General features: G+C 39.8%; 1 protein-coding gene across 2 annotated transcripts in view; it reads right to left on the bottom strand.

The window, feature by feature from the left end:
* Positions 1-6,398: 6,398 nt before the first annotated feature.
* The window catches only part of AHCYL1 (adenosylhomocysteinase like 1), a 45,063-nt gene continuing 31,324 nt past the window's right edge, over positions 6,399-20,137 (bottom strand). Inside the window, exons 3-17 of one of the 2 annotated variants that reach the window (XM_077119977.1) lie at positions 18,131-18,274; positions 17,071-17,171; positions 16,543-16,645; positions 15,343-15,437; positions 14,662-14,768; positions 13,734-13,850; positions 13,427-13,490; positions 12,132-12,220; positions 11,752-11,822; positions 11,318-11,412; positions 11,135-11,233; positions 10,699-10,767; positions 10,142-10,220; positions 8,942-9,062; positions 6,399-8,437 (exon numbers count right to left, since the gene is read on the bottom strand). In XM_077119977.1, the coding sequence (XP_076976092.1) occupies positions 8,431-8,437; positions 8,942-9,062; positions 10,142-10,220; positions 10,699-10,767; positions 11,135-11,233; positions 11,318-11,412; positions 11,752-11,822; positions 12,132-12,220; positions 13,427-13,490; positions 13,734-13,850; positions 14,662-14,768; positions 15,343-15,437; positions 16,543-16,645; positions 17,071-17,171; positions 18,131-18,274 (1,361 nt within the window). In that variant the 3' untranslated portion in view covers positions 6,399-8,430. Of the gene's footprint in view, positions 8,438-8,937; positions 9,063-10,141; positions 10,221-10,698; positions 10,768-11,134; positions 11,234-11,317; positions 11,413-11,751; positions 11,823-12,131; positions 12,221-13,426; positions 13,491-13,733; positions 13,851-14,661; positions 14,769-15,342; positions 15,438-16,542; positions 16,646-17,070; positions 17,172-18,130; positions 18,275-20,137 lie in introns of those variants that run through there. The other variant, XM_077119978.1, reaches the window with a different exon arrangement.

Consider the following 20,137-nt stretch of genomic DNA (forward strand, 5'->3'; position numbering starts at 1 on the left):
CCCGTGATTGCCTGTGTCTGAAATGTTTGTACTTCTTCCCTTTTCTCCAATTTTAGTTTCCGCTCTCTTTCCAGTCCCGATAGTTTGGATGACATTTTATCTGTGAGGACTTCCTTAGAAATTTCAATTTAGTTGTCGCCTCCTTCACTCAATGGTACTTTGCACTTGTCACTGTTACAGCCCTGTTAAAGACATTGCGGATATAGCCGCCGTAGACAAGCTGGACAAGCTTCTAGTCTTCACGGAATGTACATTTACATGGGGGAGACAGCCACTAAACAAATTAATAAAAATTTTGAAAGTACTAATCATTCATTCGGCAAATATTTAATGAACACCTCCTATGCTCCAGGCAGTCGAATAGAATGGGCAACATGTCAAGTTCCTCAACACATAGTATATTCATAATGTCTAAAAGGGTAGGACAAACAACAAGTACATACATAATTAGAGACATACGTGCTGTGGAGAAACAAAGAAGCGTAAGGGATTAGAAAGTGATGGGGGGTGAGGGCAGAGGTTTGACTATTTTCGGTTGCTTGGACAAGGCAGGCAGGCATAAGGAGGCCAATTTTGTTGAGTCCTGAAAGGAGTGAGGGAGAGAGCCATGCAAAGATGGGTGGAGGTGACACTGGCAGAATGACCAGCTAAGTGCAGAGCCCTGAGGTCTTTGCAGCTAAAATTGAGCCAGCCAGGGGAAACCTGGCTGAGGGATGAGTGCATCAGCCATGAATGGGAAAGCTGCGTGTACAGGGCACCACGGTATCCAAACGTACCTGCACTCGTTTCTATTTCTGTGTAACAAATTATCCTAAAACCTAAAGGTTTAAAACAAAAAACATTTATTATATCAGTTTCTGTGGGTGGTGAACCTGGAGATGACTTAGCTGGAAGCCACTGGCTCAATTCTGATGATGTTCCAGGGCTGCTGGCTCATCCCAAGGCTTGACTTGGGGTGAGGAAGGAGGTGATGGGACAGATTCAAATGATATATAAGGTTAAATGATAGGGGTTGCAGCATATTCATTTTCATATCATGTAGTGGTATTTTCATATTGTTCATTTATTTTTTTATTAGAGAAAAGTGGTGGGTTTTCAGAAAAATCATGCATAAAGTACAGGGTTCCACAAGTCACCTTATTATTAACATCTTTCATTAGTGTGATACATTTGTTACAACTGATAAGAGCCCAATTTTATAATTGTACTATTAACTATAGTCCATGGTTTGATTTTGAGAAGAAAATTAGAAAAGCAAAAGAGCTTGTTTACTGGATAATAGCAAACCCACAGCTCAGACAGGAAAAAGCCGCAAGTGCTGGTTTGCTACCCACCGTATGTGAGAGAAAGACAGTTCCCTCCTCATTAAATCTCCCCATTAAACTTGAGCTAAAGCAGGCTTTGCTTAAAAAACAAAAACACATGCACAAAAACAAGACTCAAACCTATCCCCTCAGTTGACAAATTTGCATGAAAGCAAGCAGCAAGTCAATGCTTTTCAGAGGGGTCTGTTCAGCTGACCTGGAGAGCAGTGTGCTACCTCAAATTTATCCAGACTCCTCATCTGCTCCCGGACTAGAAAACACTTCTCAGTTGCCCTTCAGAAGTAATTTTCCCAGATAGATATACAAAGGCAAGAGAATCATTGAAGAGAATGGGCCTTTTGTTTTTCATGCACTGAAATAATAGAATCAATAATGAAGATGAGTCATTTTGTGATTTAAGAGCAACCAAGTCAAGAGCCCAAGAGCCCAAGGGCTTATCAGTGGACTACTGGTGCCCTAAGTGTGGATATTTTTGACCCAGTTTGGCTCTGGCTTCTGGAAGCAGAGCTCAGTTTCTGCAGGTTATCAATGTCTGCGTTCAGGAAGAGTTAGGAAAGGCTTGGGACCTGCGGTTTGAGTTTTGGATGCCTGTGGCAAGTTTCTGATGCTGAGAGAAACTTTGCTAAGGTATGAGAAGTGTGCCTGAAATGAGAAGCTGCCTAGAAGGCCAAAGGGAGGCAGGTCAGTGGAGGGACAGGGATGGGATCTGGGAGCCAGAAAGACTATGGGTCAAATCCTGGCTCTACTTCATCAACTGTGATGTGACTCTGAAGAGATATTTGATTTTCAGAATCTTTGTCTCCTTATGGCCCTGAGAGTTAGTTTTAGTAGGCCTGGGATAGGGTCCAGGAATGTGTATTTTTAACAAGCTTCACGTTACCTTGGTATGCGTACCAAAACCTTGTTTGCCACAAGTTGAACTGAACTGGGGCTGTTTCTTAACAGTGGTATTGCTTAGTGTCAAGAGCATTGATTCTGAGGCCAGACCCCCTGGGTTAATTCCAGTTCCAGCAACTTAAAATTGCAAGTCTAAATCACTCGGTTACAACGAATAAAAGGTATTTGCAAAGTCTCCTTGTGGGAATGGTGAGAAAGGGGGAAAATTCAACTTCCCCATTTGGAGAATTCCTGATACTCTTGCAAGCAGTGGGAACAACCAAATCAATAGGGCGAGCCTTCAGTCTTGGGGTTTGTTTATATGAAACGTATCCCCGCAAAGGAAAGACTAAGCCTACTTAAAATTAGGCATAAGATTCCCCCTCTGTACGTGGGACATGACTTCCAGTGGTGTAAACCTCCCTGGCAACATGGGATAGGTATCCTAGAATGAACTGGGACTCAGCATCAAGGGATTGAGAAAAACTTCTCCACTGAAAGGAGTAAGAGAGATGAGAAAAAATTAAATGTCAGTGGCTGCGAGTTTCAAATAGAGTTGAGAGGTTATCTTGGAGGTTATTCTTACGCATTATACAGATATCCCCTTTTTAGTTTAAGGTGTATTAGAGAGGCTAGAGGGAAATGCCTGAAACTGTAGAGCTTTGTTCCAGTAGCCATGTTTCTTTAAGATGATTGTATGATATAGCTTTCGCAAGTGACTGTGTAATTGTGAAAACCTTGTTCTGATGCTCCTTTTATCTATAGTATGGATAGATGAGTAAAAAATATGGATTAAAAATAAATATGTAATAGGGGGAAAAATTAGGCCTAAGAATCACCCCCAGAAAACCTTTTTTGTTGCTCAGATGTGGCCTATCTCTCTCAGCCAATGCAGCAAGCAAACTCACTGCCCTCCCCTTCTCGATGTGGGACATGCCCCCCAGGGGTGTAAACCTCCTTGGCAACATGGGACAGAAATCCAAGAATAAGCTGGAACTCAGCATCAAGTGGCTGAGAAAACCGTCTCCACCGAAAGGGGGAAGAGAGAAATCAGACAAAAGAAAGTGTCAGTGGCTGAGAGGTTTCAAACAGAGTTGAGAGGTTATTCTGGAGGTTATTCTTACACATTTTATAGATATCCCCTTTTTAGTTTAAGGTGTATTAGAGAGGTTAGAGGGAAGTGCCTGAAACTGTAGAGCTATGTCCTAGTAGCCATGTTTCTTGACGATGTATAATGACATAGCTTTTGCAATGCGACTGTTGACTGTGAAAACCTTGTATCTGATGCTCCTTTTGTCTATGATATGGACAGATGAATAAATACGGATTAAAAATAAACAATAGGGGGAACAAAAGTTAAAATCTATTGAGTAGATGGAAATACTAGTGGTCAATGAGAGGGAGGGGTACAGGGTATGGTACGTGTGAGTTTTTTCTTTTTATTTCTTTTTCTGGAGTGATGCAAATGTTCTAAAAAATGATGACAGTAATGAATATACTATTATGTGATGATATTGTGAGCCACTGACTGTACACCATACATGGAATGTTTGTATGTTAAGAATGTTCATGTTTGTATGTTGTTTTGGTTTGATAATACAAAATAAATTAAATTAAAAAAATCACTCAGTAACTCAGTACCACAATTTTAAATAGAAATCACAAACTATTTCCCATGTAATTTATAGAGATGTTTTATCAGTTTGCTGAGATTTTTTAATCCCAAAGTGAATCTGGGCTGGGATGCAGATGTCTTTAGCATCTGCTACCTTTGAGCAAGTTGCTCAACTGCATCATCTCAACTTCTCCATCTGTAAGAGGATGTAAAAAACCTTATCTATGGGGTTACTGTAAAGCTCAAATATGCTAATTGTGTAACACATTGAGGATGAAGCGTAGATACACAGCAAACATTATACACTTTACGATCATTATTCCAGGGTTGTAAGCCTTTATCCAAATTCCAAAATTCAAAACAACTCTAAAAAAATCAAGTGCTTTTTCTCAAGCTTGGCACAAATTAATTTGGCAGCAAACCCTAATCTGAATTATGGGAGTCCATTAATAGTCTTTATTTATCCCTTGTGCTGTGAATATTCATAAGTTTTGCTACAGAAATATTAACATGTTTATGGGTGCTGTGTCGCAGCCCTCTAATAGGTATTACACAATCTGCAGTATATTCGTCGATTACCTAAAAATCTGAAAAATTTTCAGTTTCAAAACCTAAGGGTTTTGGAGGAAGGGATTGTGAACTTAGATTTTATCATTTGTTGGCCAGAGACCCTGGCAACCAGGTAACAGGTGAAAACTCGCCATCTGGTGGCTGCAATGGAAAATTATACTACAGGATAGCAGGAAGAGGGGAAAAGGCCCTGGGATCCAGTGACAAGTATCTTCTGGCCTACAATCCAGAACAATTCGTCTTAGGGGAAAGAGGGAACTACTACACCGAGACTTACTCAGTAAGCAGAGCTAGGAAATGTTTGCACATACACACACATACAAGCATACACTCACTCTGCCTTTCCATATTTACTTATGTTGAAATTCACAGGTTTACACCAATATCTCCAATTCAAATCCAATACCACCGAGTTCATTCTAGTTTCTTCCGTTTTTAATTTGTTGCATCCTCTCCGAAAATGAGAAACTTGACTTCCATTATCCTTCATATTTTACTTATTTGAAAGCTCCATTTCTAACCAATTTATAATTGCCATTGCTGCCCCTAGGTGTAAATTGCCTCGTCATCCCATTTGGGATTTGTCTCCCAACAGCAAGCCACACATCCAGTTCACAGACACAGCAGGGCAGGCATCTTGTTGTATCTCATTTGCTTTGCCCTGTCTAATGGCTAAATTGTGGGTAAGGGAAAAAGTAAAGAGAAAATATGAGTCTTGTTGAAATGTTATGTAAACTCCATGTGGTAGCTTGAAGCTGTATATACCCCAGAAAAATGTGTTCTCAAAATTTAATCCATTCCTGTGGGTAAAAACCATTGTAAGTACTTTAGTTGTGTCGCACCCCAACCAGGATGCATCTTAATCCTATTATTGAAATTCTTTATAAGAGAATGAAATTCAGAGAGAGAAAGCCAAGACGAAAGAAGCTGAAAGCAACGAAACCCAGAAGAGAAGGGAGACCAGTAGACACTGCCACGTGACTTTCCATATGGCAGAGGAGACAAGGGTCGCTGGCAGCTGGTCTTCGCAAAGAAAGCATTGCCTTCATTTGGACATTTTCATGACCTCAAAACTATAAGCTAATAAATTCCCACTGTTTAAACCAACCCATTTCACGGTATTTGCTTAGAGTAGCCTAGGAAACTAGAACATTCCACAAGGATAGGATCTTCTGATTTTCAATGATGTATCCCAAGTATCTAAAACAGGGCCTGCCACAAAGTAAGCAGTCAGTAAAAAACACTTTGGAGAAACAATTTCTTGAAATTATAAGGGCTACAGTTAATTTAATTTCTTTACATTCAAATGTTTAACTTCAAGGTATTTTTCCACCATAAAAGAACTTTTTATATATAAATTGGAAAGTTATCAAATAGATTCATAAGACAGTTAAAAAAAAGTTCAAATCTCCAATTAGGCAGTATAAGGTTTATCTTAAATTTGGGTTTATGTGCATGATAAAAGTGTCACAGAATTAGAGACACTCATTTAATCGCATCAGTGTACACTGAATTCATCAACATTGTTTGGGGTCAGTTTAACAAAAGGAACTAGAAAAGTCATTGCCTTCTATACTGTTATTAATATTACTATGCTATAATTATATTACATTATATCATTCATAGAAACACTGTTATATCAGAAGACACTGAGACAATTTCAGTTATGGATTTAGGCTGGGGTTGGGGCTGAAGCGTATATAACTTCAGGGGCATTCCTTCAGAAAAAATTAGGCAAAGGGTCTCAGAAGGGGCTGGTGCAAGTGAGGAGGAGCCCTGAAGCCTAAGCAACAAATCTGCCTTCTAAGTGCCTAGGCCTGGTGCTTGGCATAAAGTTGGCAGACAAATGGAAGATATTACTGAAAAACTTGCCATTTGGCATGTTCATCTACATATGAGGTCCTCAACAAATCTCTCTTCAATACTGCTGACCTATGACTTGACCCACCCTAGAAAACAAGTTCTAATGAAGCTTTGCTGGTTCGACCACCAAGAATGACACAGACTACCAATAAGGTCTTATCATTTTAATTTACTTTAATGATTATTGCTCATCTGCAAGGATTAATATTGCATTCATTAAAAATCATCCAATACAAAATAAACTTGTTCCTCCCAAGTAGCTCTCCACACGCTCCCTCTGATGCCAGACATTTTTCTACAGTGTCCTTTGTAACATGGCTTGACAGAGACGGAGCCCTTACCTATTATTCCTATGAACACAGTAAAAGACTGGGGTAAGGGACAAGCCGGAGGGTGGCAGGACCTTGGTCCCTTCACTCCACCAGAGCTGACAGGATGGATACTCTGTTGGCCAGGTTACCTCCCCTAATTAATGTGGTATTCTGATTGGCTGCTTAAGTGCCCTGGGAAAAAGGGCTTGAACCATTAGCATCTACAAAGAAAGCATGGTCACACTGGCAAGGAGTGAGAAGGGGCTGGGAGAAGAGAAACAGGAAAAGGGGAAAAAATTTTGGCAAGACAGTTGTCCCCTGCTAGGAAGCTGCAGGGCAAAAGCTTTCCTTTCTTATATTCCTGTTTTTCACATCTGTCTCTCTGATCAGTGGCAATAAAGAAATGAAAATTTCTAGTACCTGGCCCTAATGCTTGACTGAACTTTGTAGGGTCACAAGCTAAAACAAGCTGAGGATTTAGAATCCTGGATAATAATATTCTTAAAGCTCATGAGAATAAAGCTCATCTGGCCATGCAAAAATGCTGGTAGGTAGGGTGCCTGGCGTGGGAATGCAGCTCTCTGATCTTCCAGAGAGCCTCTCTGGGGATTCTTTCAGAGCATGAGCCAGGACCTACTGTATTTTCTACTCAGAAACTGCCCCTGAAGATCTTATTTATAATTTTTTTGTGGTATGTGTCAATCAAAAGCGGCACCATTTCTGTAAAACCTACGTTATACAGGGCCTAAAGTCCCAAACAAGTTATACAGACCTAGAATTCTCTCACCCTGGCCCAATTTATCCTTCCTCTTCTCAACCACATCTACCTCCCTTGAAATATTTTAGGTTGCAGAAGCACAGTTGACCAGAAATTTACTCTTAAAGGATAAATCCTAAAGATGGAGCTCAGTGCTTTATACTGAGTGATGGCTTAAGAAATTCACCTTCAGTACAAGCTGTATGGGGCAGAGATGACAGAATTTGCCTTACAGCCCCAGTTCATTGATTCTATAAACTATGGGCTAGAAATAGAGGGATTATTTTGAGTTTGAGACCAGCATTTCACTAGATTCAACTCTGCACTCTTAGCTCCAAAGGTTCAAAAGAGAAACTGGTAACAACTAACTACACAAGCAGTTCCTCGGTGTTAACACTAAAGATTTTCCTTAATTTTTTTTTCTACAACAGAAATAAATGCTAGAGGACAAAATTCAACTTAATAAAGTGCAGTCTGGTTAAAAACGAGAAAAATGAGAGGGTCTGGTGGGAGTGGAGGAAGGGCTGCACTAAATCCAAGTGGGCCTATTGAATCTTAACAAGCAACACTCACTAATACACATCTCTGCACCATACATACCACCTTTACACAGGAAAGAGGGCTTGGAACTTCTAAGGGAAATTAACATGCACCACCTACATCTAACCTACCTGACTGGTAGGTACCACCCCTGCTCCTCTGGAGAAGTGAAAGAGCACTGATTCCAGCAGCTAAGAAATGGGCTCTTTTAAGGCAATTTAGACATTGCAGATTGTTCCACATAGAAAGTACCTTAGCATTTCCTGTTAATAAGGTACCCAATTAAGACTAAAGTCCTCAGAAATGGTAAAGAATCAGTCTTCTGGGCTGGAAGAGAAAAATCCTTTAGTGATTAGGGTGAGGAACCCTGAACCTCAGCTTCATCTAAAGAGACATGAAACAAGTTCCTGTGTGGTCTGAAGAACTTGGAAAATGAGATGAAAAAAAAAACAAGAATGAAATTATAGAAAAAAAAACAAGAGTAAAGGAATAAAAAGAAATAAAAGTTATCTTAAAAATATTTCTTTTAGAGTTGTGTGGTTCATGTATACTGGTCCTTGGTAATATGGTCCATTAGTATCTGTAAAGAGAGAGGTTGACTAGTTAGCACTGTCCTTCATATGAGAGTTCCAAGAGAAGCATCAGTTACAGGGCATATTCTCCACAGTCCCTCCAGGCCCAGGCTGGGGATCCCTGCACTCATTCCCCCAAGCCATCGGTGGGCTCAAAGCATAAAGGTTTCCGACAATGCTATCTCTGAGTTTCTCTTCCACTTCTTGATAATAATACTCAGTGGCTTTCAACCTTGACTGTACATTAATATAACCTGCAAAGCTTTCACAAATTAATTGCCTGGGCCTCATCTCTGGGGATGAGGTCTACACTCTCAAATTTCAGAAAACTCTTAATTCTTTAAATCTGTCACTGGATATATAATTTCTTTGCCTACCCTGTTAATTCGAAGCATATTTCTTGGATTCTCCAAAAAATCATTTATGGCACCTTATCCTTATTTAAGAAAGTGGACAGCCTGCTTAATTGAGTATCAATGAAAGGAGCTTTTCACTTGCTTTCCCCAAGTTACCTGTAATAATTGGGTTTGAATGGCCCATTCTTGTTGAGTCCCAGATATTTTGCTTGGTCATCTGTCAGCTCTGTCAGGTGGGCATCAAATGATGGCAGGTGCAAGCTGGCAACATACTCATCTAGGAAGAGCAAGGTCGGGGGTGGGGGGTGGGGCAGAAATGACACTCTGTTTCAAATATGCCTCTCAAAGTATATCTTCCCCATATTTTCATTTGAAGTTTTTCGAGACAGTGGACAATGGATGGAGTAACTCTGATAGATCCACAACTCGAAATACTTGCTTAATTTTAAAAAACCCTCAAAGCTGCCTTTCTAACAAGGTATTTCTCTCAGCACACCTAGATTGCATTTAGAAAGCCAATTACCAGGCTGACAAATGTGGTGGGCTTTCTCCCTCTCTAGGAAAGCTTTTGGCCTCAACCTCAGTGGCCAGCATGCCACCTACCATGCTCTCCTCTCTGCAGCAACCTCCTTAACTGAATTACATTATAGTCCAATTACGAATCAGAGTGGACATCAGTACACTCAAGACAGCCTGTGTTGTTAATACTTACTTAGGAAAAGATCCATAAAAGGCTCAAATTTTAGGATTATAGATTTCTAAGATAGCTGGCACAATTCATTACTTTTCCTTAGATAAGCTTCCCTAGGCTTTGTCTTTAGAAATTTTTTCTTTTTATTTTTTAAAACCAATCTGAGGTAAGCTGTGGAAGGTGTTAAGAACTAAATTTTTAGTTTTAAGAGGTCAGGAATTTGGACTGGCCAATGAGAGATGGGAGATGGACACGAGTTTGTTGAGAAAGATAAAAGACAAGAAATGCTGTATTATGCAACAGGGACATAACAGGGATTGTCCTCTGGAATTATAGGAGGTTGAGTAGGATTTAGTTTGCATATATACATACAGGATGGACAACAAAACTTGTGTTTGTTTCTATTTCTCATTTTTAGTCTCAGATTGTAGTCAGTTGTACTGGGGAAATGGAATTTGTTGACAACTTCACAAAGCTACTTAGAATAGGACCACCTACCCTAGATCAGAGAGATAAGCACTCCTCATAGTAAGAAGTCTGTAATTTTTACTACAATTCTGCCATGTATGTATTATTATTATTCCCAATTTACTGAACGCTGACTTTAAATCCACTGCTTTTCATGATATGAATTTTATTAAACTATGTGAGTGTTTTTCACTCACCCATTTTTTTAGGGAGCAAGTACACATCTTGTTTGTATCGTCCTTCAGGTGCGTTGTACAGTTCTATCAGTGCCAACGCCTAAGGTGGAAAAAGGGGGCCAGAAAACACAAAAAAATTACTTCTTAAGACAAGGACATAAAAATAAAATCAGGCTTAACAGGGTCCTGGGGTGACACAACCCAGGATTCAGCCTGTAATAAATGCTAGCACACATCATAAGAGGATTTGCTGGTGCTTTTGTTTATTTCCTAATGGAAGAACAGACTAAATATAACTAAGCTGGAACACCATATTCTCAACTAAAACAGCCAATTCAGAGGGATACCAAACACTGACTCTGCCTATCTAATGATGCTTTTCTATACTTGAAAAAGCCTGTCTTGACAATTTATGACCTGAAAAAAGTACACATTGATAAGGGCATAGCACAGTGCTCACGTCAAAGGCAGTGAAGGGTCCAACCTCCCTGCCTGCACGCCACACTCACACTGGAACTCTGATCTATGTCCCGTTCCATTAAACTAAGTGCAGGATAAGCAGGCATTTGGTCACAAACCTGTGTTGTAGCTGTGATGGACAGAACAAAGGTGGGAACAGTGGAGCAGCTCAGATTGAGCAGACGTCCCTGAAAAGGAAGAGAGCCCTGAAGTCAGCTGTTTTATCCCTGCCACATATTCCAACGTCATACAAGTCAAGCAAATGCAGGAAAAGACTTTATACCCCTCTAGAATTACAGTTCCAGATCAGGACACTACGTTTTATCCTATATTCTTCAAATTCATTTGCATCCAAAAGGCTGAAGAATCAGTTGTGGTCAAGAAATAGCATGCTATTTAGTAAAAAGAATTTTTTGAGTGATTCTGTTTTGGGGATCAGACCTGTTAAGAAATATATCTCTATCCAAAGACAGAGGTGAAGGAAATATAGGCTAATATTTTTTCCCTCCCCCCCACTGCTTATAGTGCACTGCCAGAGTCCTACTGTATGAGTACCTCTGCCAGGAGTACAACGCGTTTGCCATCTGGCCAGATGACATGGTCCACCTGGGAACGGACACGCTCCCATGTCAGTTCTGGTGTGCGGAGGCTGGTCTGAAAGGAAGAGAACACAGGTGGCTGTGGCTGTAATGGAAGGAAGAGAAAAGCCTAGAAGCAAATGAGTGAAAGAAGTCTTACCACATCAATTTCTGTGTTGGAGTGACCCATATTGCATACAATACAACTGTTTTTCATGCGGTCCAAGTGCTCCCGTGTTACTACATTCTTATTTCCTAAAAGGAAAGAAAAGTGGTTACGGAACAAAGGTACCAACTGGCTCTCAGTTAGAACATGGAAGAGATGTTTCTGGGCATGTAAGAATATGTATACATTGTGAGAACAGAAACGTACATAATAGTTCATTAGACTGTTATCTGGAATCAAGACTGATAATGATAAAAAGCCAAAGAAAAAAGTTCTTTGCTCAGGAAAACATGTTTAGAACTCTCTAGTCCTGAGAGCTTAACTTAGCATTGGCCTCATCTACTTTTTTATGAAAGTTGTCACACTACCTTCAAGATCTCGCCTCTGACTGAACACCCTTCCACCTACACCAAAGCACTGACACTCACCTGTGCAAGTTATCACGACATCAACCTGCCGGATGACTTCATTCAGCTTTACCACCCTGAACCCATCCATGCTGGAAGGAAAGGAAAGAACACTGTGAGTAGGGCAAGGAGGCAGATCCTAAAGTCGGATCCAGTGCTACTTCAGAGGGTGTAGGCAACTAGTTGGGCTCAACTATACACAGTGGCCTCTTCAGACTCCCCAAGATTTCATCCGGGAAAGGAAAATGCCAAGAGTATCTAGGACAGCCAGAACAGAGCAATTCTAGCCATCTCTTCCCCTGTGAGAGTTCTGCAAGGAATGGTTAATATGATCAATAATGAACTCCCAGAAATATAAAGTACCTGGAGTGAATCTAGTAGTATTACAACTCTGTTCTTACCAGGCCTGGAGAGCGCAGATGGGGTCAATTTCTGTGATATAGACTATTGCTCCAAGGGCCTTGAGAGCAGCGCAGCAGCCCTTTCCCACCTGTGGAGCATAAGAAACAAGTCAAGTTGAGCTGTTTTTGTCTTTTGTGGCCGGACCACTCCTCACAGTGCCTGTTTGTACTCCGCAGCGTCAGTGTCGAGGAAAGGGTTAACATAAGCTGAGCATCTTGGCTTCGGTGAACAGAGCCAAATTTGGTTTCAACATCTAATTCAATTTGCTCTGCTGATATTGGAATATGAAATGGTGGGGAGGGGAATGAGCACCTGTTCAAATTCAAATTTTAATGAAAATGACTTGAATACTTTGATACACTGCACAGAAACGGAAAACATCCTTCCACCCTGTGAAAAAGCCTCGTGGGTTATTTCTAATAACTGTGTCTCTTCTGCTGAGCTTCAGTGATAATATGTAATAGTTTTTGTTTTGTTTTTCCCACAGTGTTAATAAAATAGGAAAAAAGGAGAAAAAAGTCAGGTTGATGGGCCTATTGGTGTATTGGTATGAAGTAAGGAAGAATCTTTGGGAAATGGGAATTAATTTCCTAAAGTCACCAACTATCAAGTCAGCACATGCAGGGAAGCTCCAATCCCAGGCAGAGCAGAAATGGGCACAGATTATGTTATGACTCCAAATCAGAGGTAATACAGCAGCCATTTCATTGCAAGGGCTGGGACTTTGGATAGTAAGTGAGCTCAAGGAAATAAAAGGTGTTATCATTAGGCAAACAAGATCAAGGAAAAACAACTGTAACTTTTAATTTCTTATTTCAGAAAAACTTGGTAAGTCTCACTTGAAATGCATCTATTCAAGAACTGTCTAGCAGCTCAAGAACTTCTGTGAGTCAATGTTGATGATAATAAAATCCCTTGTAATCTATTCCAATTTAGAGAAATTCAAATATATATGACTTTGGATCCCACCTTTTACCTGCAAGTCACTTGTGGGGCAAAAATGCTACAGTCAAATGACGTCTCATAAAAAGTTATTGTTATAAATTGAGGAAAATTATGTCAACATTCCATTCCAGAACAGAAACTGGTGAAATCTGAAAATTCCATCCATTCTGTATTTCTGTTTATAACTTTGAATAAAGGATTTTTGCTATTATTTTAAGGTACATTATCTAAAAGCAAATTCTAAACTCTGTACCTGTAACTCTAAACTGACAGCACAAGTTTCCTTTGCCCAACATTTCAAATAAGTCTATGAAAAGTCAAAAAGAGACACTGAGGCCAAGCTATTTACCTCACCATAGCCACACACCACCACTTGTTTCCCACCAAACATCACATCTGTGGTCCTCTTCAGGCTGTGGAAACAGACAGAGGCTCAACTCAAACATTAACCCAAATACAGTCCCTCTCTGCAAAGTTAAAAGTGTGGGGTTAATGTTCCACAAGAATTCCAATTGGATGTTAGCTGAACCCAGCGTGAAATGGGTCTTTAAAGTCAAAGGAAGACCAGGGAACAAGGGTGGAGTGGTAACAGACTAATACTGCAACCCATTCAAGCCTATCCCCTTAAGTTTGAACATTTTTACATTTCAACCTACCCATCCAAAATGGATTCTCGGCAGCAGTACAAGTTATCAAACTTCTGTTTGGTAACAGAATCATTGACGTTCATGGCTGGAACACAGAGCTTCCCAGCTTTGGAGAGCTGATATAATCTAAAGGGGGAAGAGGCCACAAAAAACAAAACAAAACAAAAACAAATGAGCTGGTAAAACATAAAATATGGCAAAGTCTGACTAATTTTCTTCAACGTCTATGTTCTCCTCCCCAGACTTGTTTATAGCCCAAGGACATTATAAACAAGATTATTTACTCATCCCTCCTCACTTCTTTCCATTTTCAAACCCCGCTCTTCTTTTTGAAGGAAAAAAACCTTTCAATTTTTCGAAGAAATTTACTTCTCTTCCAACAAAAGAGGATGTATTTCCTTAGACCAACATTTCTCAACCTTTAAAACACATGTCCACGTCTGATAAAGATTATTAATGATTCTGATTTTGTCTCCTGGGAGTGTGTACACGCGCATATGCAATGTGCCCCCAACTGAGAAAACACTTTCAATAACTTTTAGGTATCCTCACAAACCAACAATATTTTGCCCAGTTTTACTTTTTGTAGTGTGTATAACATGCAATTTTACAATAGTAATTTTTCATATTTCAAATATAAAGTTTTAATACAATATTGAATAGTTTTTCAAGGTGCACTTACTACTCCCCACTCCTCAACACTGGCTGAGAATCACTCAGTGGAGTAAATGGGAGAAAAAAATACGTGAACTACAATATGAAATAAATTCCTCCTAGGGATGCCTTGATTTTTCAAAAATAAAAACTCAAAATTTTTGTCTAGTGACAATCCTCCCACTTGTTACTACAAATCTGAAACACAGCACTAAAGCCTAACAGAAATCTGAAGAATCTGCTGAGGCAAGGACACAAGGGGCAGCTACTCCAGAACTGTTACCTGTGCACACCAGTCACGCTCTCTTCCACAATGCCTCGGATCTTCTTAAACACGTTTGGATACTTCTTATAAACCCAGTGGGTTAAGTCTCCCCCATCATCCAGGATCTATAGAACAGCCAGAAGACTTCTATGGGCATTCAGGCTGCTAGAGCTGGGGGGAACTTCGAACCCACTTTCTGTATTAATAAGAGAGCCCTGTATGTTTTGGAAGAGCATTCCTTAGAGCTCCTTAGAGCAGGCTTAGACAGTGGAAATACAGTCAAATTTGTTGGTTTAAAATGGTTAAAAGGTTCCTAGGTTTGCTCTAGGCTAAAGGGAAGAGTATTAGGCTAACCAGTGACTAATTTTTAGTCTAAAATCTTGAAATATAAGGCACATTTGATTGCAAAAGGAAAGCTGGGACAGGAAGGAAAGAAACCAGAATCCTACTTCAAAAAGTTACCACATCATTTCCTTCTACTTCATTCTGCCACGTTTGAGCCATATGTGTTCAGATGGTTTTACCCTTCCCCCACCTTTTCATTCAGTACTCAGATCCATTCTGAATAGTATAAACATTTAGCAACAAAGTCAGTGGATAAGATAAAATATCCAAAACATATTTAGGGAACCATGCTTTGAGGGAAAATAAAAGAAAGTAATCTATTGTCAAAAGTGCAAGAAGGGTATGTATAATTACCATGTTGGCCTGCCACCCATCCATGTTCACGCAGCGGTCAATACACCACCAGAAGTCATCTTCCGACTCGCCTTTCCAAGCAAACACAGCAACTCCTGCAGAAAAAGAAAAAAACAGCTGATTCCTCCTCTGAAAAGTAACCCTATGTAAAGTAATATCACTTTCTGAGATTTCTATAGAAACCACCACAGAAAGGAAACAATGTAGGCAGAGCAAAAGCAGTTAAATAGTATGTTTAGTTCAGAAATTACTATGGTGAACAAAGTAAGGGATTTCTGTTTCTAAAAGTATTTTGGAACCTTAAATTAGTCTTCTCTTCCGCCTAGTAATATTACACTTCAAACTTTATCCTAAGGAGATAAAATGAAAGGGAATGAACACAAAATTGTTCACCAGAACACTGTTATATTAGTAAGCATCTTGAACCAACTGAAATGTTCAACATTAGGAAAACAGTGCAATAAAATCACACAGCCATTCGACTGAGTATTATAAATGCTGCTCTTAAAAGTCTTCAGTGGCATGAAAAATTACTTCTGAAAATGTTATATCTAGGTAGTAAAACTGTACTCATAGTAAGACGATTTATTCCTCTATGGACAAATGTGTCAAATACTTTTTCTGTGTAGTGGGCTTACGTATTATTTTGGAACCTCTAAATTTTCTGCAATAATACTTAGAGAAAAAGTAACCAAGAAAAACAAAAGTATTATAAAGTTGCTTTCTGAGGATTCAAGGAAGATGAGAGGTCCTCACATTTTAACAATAAAAATTATTTTATGTTCAGTTAAACTCACAAGTAGTCCAAACATTTTCACTACCAAATACTAAATTATCTAATGAAGTATCAAAACAGAAGGCAGTTCTTATCTGTGCTCTCTCTCAAAATTGATGAGACTTCTGGTCAAAGGAAGGAGCCAGCTGAGCTCATACCTATACAGCTTTAATTATCTTCCTTGTTTACATAGTATTAGTAGTAGGCTTTTTCTTAGATTCTTTTCAAAGATCATTTTTAATGACTGCATAATATTCTATTATAGATTTAGATCCTAATTTTATTATCCATTTTCTTCCTGTTTGATGCCACTATTATCCCCAAATTTTACATCCCCTAGACATAAAGACAATGTTGATGAATAAAAATTATATTTAGATAATTTTTGAAGGCAAAGTTTGTAAAAAAAAAAAGGCTGAACTTACCTGCCTCGGCCAGTGCTGCAGCCACTTCGTTCTGAGTGGAGTAGATGTTACAAGCAGACCAACGGCACTGAGCCCCCAGGGCACACAGTGTCTCAATCAACACCTGTGCGGATGTGTGGGAATACAGGGTGAGAAAAAGGCAGGCCCTGAAGATGGGCATGGCATGCAAACCTTACTAAGAGAACAATACCAATGCACTATGGAGAAACAGATGAAACACAAAATTACAAAAGGGTGCAATCCAGCTAGGTGTCACACTGGTATCTAACTTTACCCAAAATAAATGTTAATAGCACTTCTATAACAATCATATTTTTGCAAATCTAGATCTTCTTAAGTCAGTTTTCCTAAAAGTAGATTATACCTATACAAACAAAATAGAAAACCCCATTATTGTGTAACAGGGAGGTTCCACCTAAGAGTTAGCATTTGGAGGTTGGCTAGTTAGGGAAGGAAAAACAAGTTAAAAAAAATGTTTTCTTTCTTCCCCTTATTAGAAGTCTCTCTTTTTTCTCCCAGCAAACTCACCGCTGTCTGGGCCGTGATGTGTGTACAGCCCACTATCTTAGCACCAGCCAAGGGCTTCTCCCCCTGTGCACGTTTCCTGAGTGAAATCAGAGCAGACATGTCTGTGAAAGAACAGAGGATTTGAGCTAGGTCTGCACTAGTAATATTATCAATTCCTGCCCCGATAACATCTAGGGCCGGTACAGATCTGGTGAGATGAGACAGAAAAACTCCAAAGCATTTTTCCATGATGACTGGCAGTTTCAACACCCAGAACAACACTGGGGAGTCATCATCCAGTCACTTGAATTCTTCTCTTCCTCTACTGCTTTCAGCCTTATATGCAAAGGGCTGAACAGAGAATGAAGTAAATCCTCAAAATGGAGGGTGAGTTTCATTATTCCTTGGAGAGGAGAAGGAAGTAGTTATGGCATTGGGTAACTGGCTAATGGACTCCTATATAATCATCAGACCAAGAAGAAAGACTTCACCCTCAGTGAAAGCCACTTGCTTCTGCTTTTCTATGCTGTCTTATCCCATCCTGTCAGTCTGTCTGGTTACTCTACTCCCTCCCGGTATAGAATATGCAGACAATGTGAAGTCAACAAGAGTAATGGGCCTTAAGGGGGACTGGGTGGAACAAGAGTTACCCGTCAGCTGCTTCTACTCTTGCTCCAGCAGAGGGTGGACAGGACCAACAAGCCCCTAGCTTTAAACCTTCCACACGTGCACTGGCAGCTACAATGGGATCCTGCAGAACTAACCAGCGTGTGTGTTTCAGGACTTACTGACTTTGCAATACAGATCTCTGAATATGGTGTCATAGGGGAAGAAAACAGAAACTACACTGTGTAATCAACATATGCTGAGAACAGGAAGAAGGGAGAACAAGAACAAGAATCCCTGAAGTTCAAGCTCTGTGCAGAGAGAAGTATTTATTTAAAAGTCTAAGGCGCTGTATTTCTCCAGGACACTTTCAACTTAGCTTTCAAGCCTCAAGTTGCTTGTGGACCCTGATGACCACCAAGAGGGCTGCTTCTGGTCCCTTTGCCCATCTCAGTCCCTCAGCCATTCCCTTTACCTTGCTCCGCAATCTCAATCTCCCGGCGTCCAAATTCTGCCTGCTTGATGTTCTTCACACAGAAATTGCTGCTGCCCTTGGAGTTGGTTTGCTGCTTCTCTCGAGGGGAAACCTCATCATCAGAGCTATCTGTGTAGGATGCAGCTAGAGCCAGGAAAGAAAGAAAAGGACAGGAAAAACTCAATTGCCCTAACTCCAGAGGGTGCAGCCCCAAGAGACTCTTAATAGGAGCCACCATTTACATCATTTTCAGTTCTATACCTCCAGGGTCCAACAGATGGTATGAATGAAACTGCTGTGGGTCTTTCAGTGTTGCAGCCCTTTTACCTACCCTGAGGATATTTGGCTATTAGTGCCTGTGATAAGGAGCCACTGGATTAGCTGCACCAACACCAGTGAATCCCAGATAGTAAGGTAATTGATCCCAACCTGGATTGGAATCAGACTTGGCAAAAATGGAAGAATAATTTAGGGTCAATAAGGAATGCCATTTCTACTTATCACTGGTTCTCAAACTTAAGCCTTTAAAACATCCATCAGAAACACAGATTGCTAGGCCCCAAAGCTAGACTTTCCCAATCAGTAGGCCTTGTGTGGGGCCCAAGAACGAGAATTTCTAACTAGTTTCCAGGTGTTGCTGATGCTTTTGGTCCAAGGACCACGTTTTGAGAACCACTGCTATAGCTGAAAGAGATGAAATAATCTTACAAATAATTTTACACAAGGTCGTGCTCAAGAAATAGAGATGGGACAAAATGGCATAAAAGGCAAACAGCTCTGGTTCTACTGTCAGCCCTGGAAATCTGTCAGAATGATCACCTTTAAAAAACTGCTGCATATAAGAGCTAAAAATGTCCTTTCATATATATTTATGCAAGAGGATGTACAATAATCACTCCTTTCCTTTCTGAATTGAGTATTTCCCTCTTCACTGTCACTGCCAGTGCATTGGGTCTCTCACAGACTTCTATATTTAAGTCCTTCTACTATCCAGCTAAGACAATTACTACTAAAGGTTATCTTCTCCACTATGACTATTTAACTATATATCACTAAGCTTTTTAAAATGCTGTACAGGTTCCATAATACAAAGTCACCAAGATCAGTGAAGAGTTCTTTGAAGTCTTCTTTACTCACTCCATCTTTCCTTCCCTTAAAACTCAATTTTTCAAAATTAATTTGTCTTCTTTCTTAGTTATAACCAGTCTGCTTGTCATCCACCACTTTTTGTATATGTCACTGTAAGGTAGCTTTTCACTTATGGCAGCCATTGTTTTGAAATCTTTTCTTGAACCCTTACTCCCACAGTGAATCCATATATTCATTTATTTCAGTACTTAACCTTGTAAACCACATGTGCTCTTGTCTGCTTATATTTTCTATACTGGGCTATTGGTGGCATAGGGCAGAGACAAGGGTATGTTTTTTATGTGTGTGTGGTTTTTTTACACTACTTGAACATCCAGCCCAGTCAATAATGTTAATTATACAATGCAAACAATTATTCTGGCAAAAGACACTGAATAGCTTTTGGCACAAAAATCTTTCCTGACATTAATCAGTAATCTGTGACCTTGGGCAAGCCTTTTAATCTTTTAGAACTCCAGTTTCCTCAGCTGAAAAAAGAGGTGGCTGGGTTGGTTAGACGCCCCTCATGTTTCCTCCACTACTTAAATCCTAACATTCTATATTCTTTTCCATGTTGGGAGTATCACAATTCAAATCAGAAAAAGACTTTTCTTATAAAGGGCTAAGAACGGAGGGAAGCACTAAAAAGAAACAGAACTGGAGCCACATTATAGCAATTTGAATCTTCCCCACACCAGAAGTTAACTAGGGAGGATACTTTCAACAGGGTACGCAAGTAATAAAATGAGCTCAAATGTTAATTTTTATTCTTAAAATTCAAACAGTCTTACGGCCAACAAAGAACAAGATAGGTGGCAGTGTATATTTTATAAAGAAATTATGCTTCCAAAGTACACTTCTTTTTCAAGGCCAGTTTTC

The sequence above is a fragment of the Tamandua tetradactyla genome, chromosome 11, assembly GCF_023851605.1.
Source record: "Tamandua tetradactyla isolate mTamTet1 chromosome 11, mTamTet1.pri, whole genome shotgun sequence".
In the NCBI taxonomy this organism is placed as follows: Eukaryota; Metazoa; Chordata; class Mammalia; order Pilosa; family Myrmecophagidae; genus Tamandua; species Tamandua tetradactyla.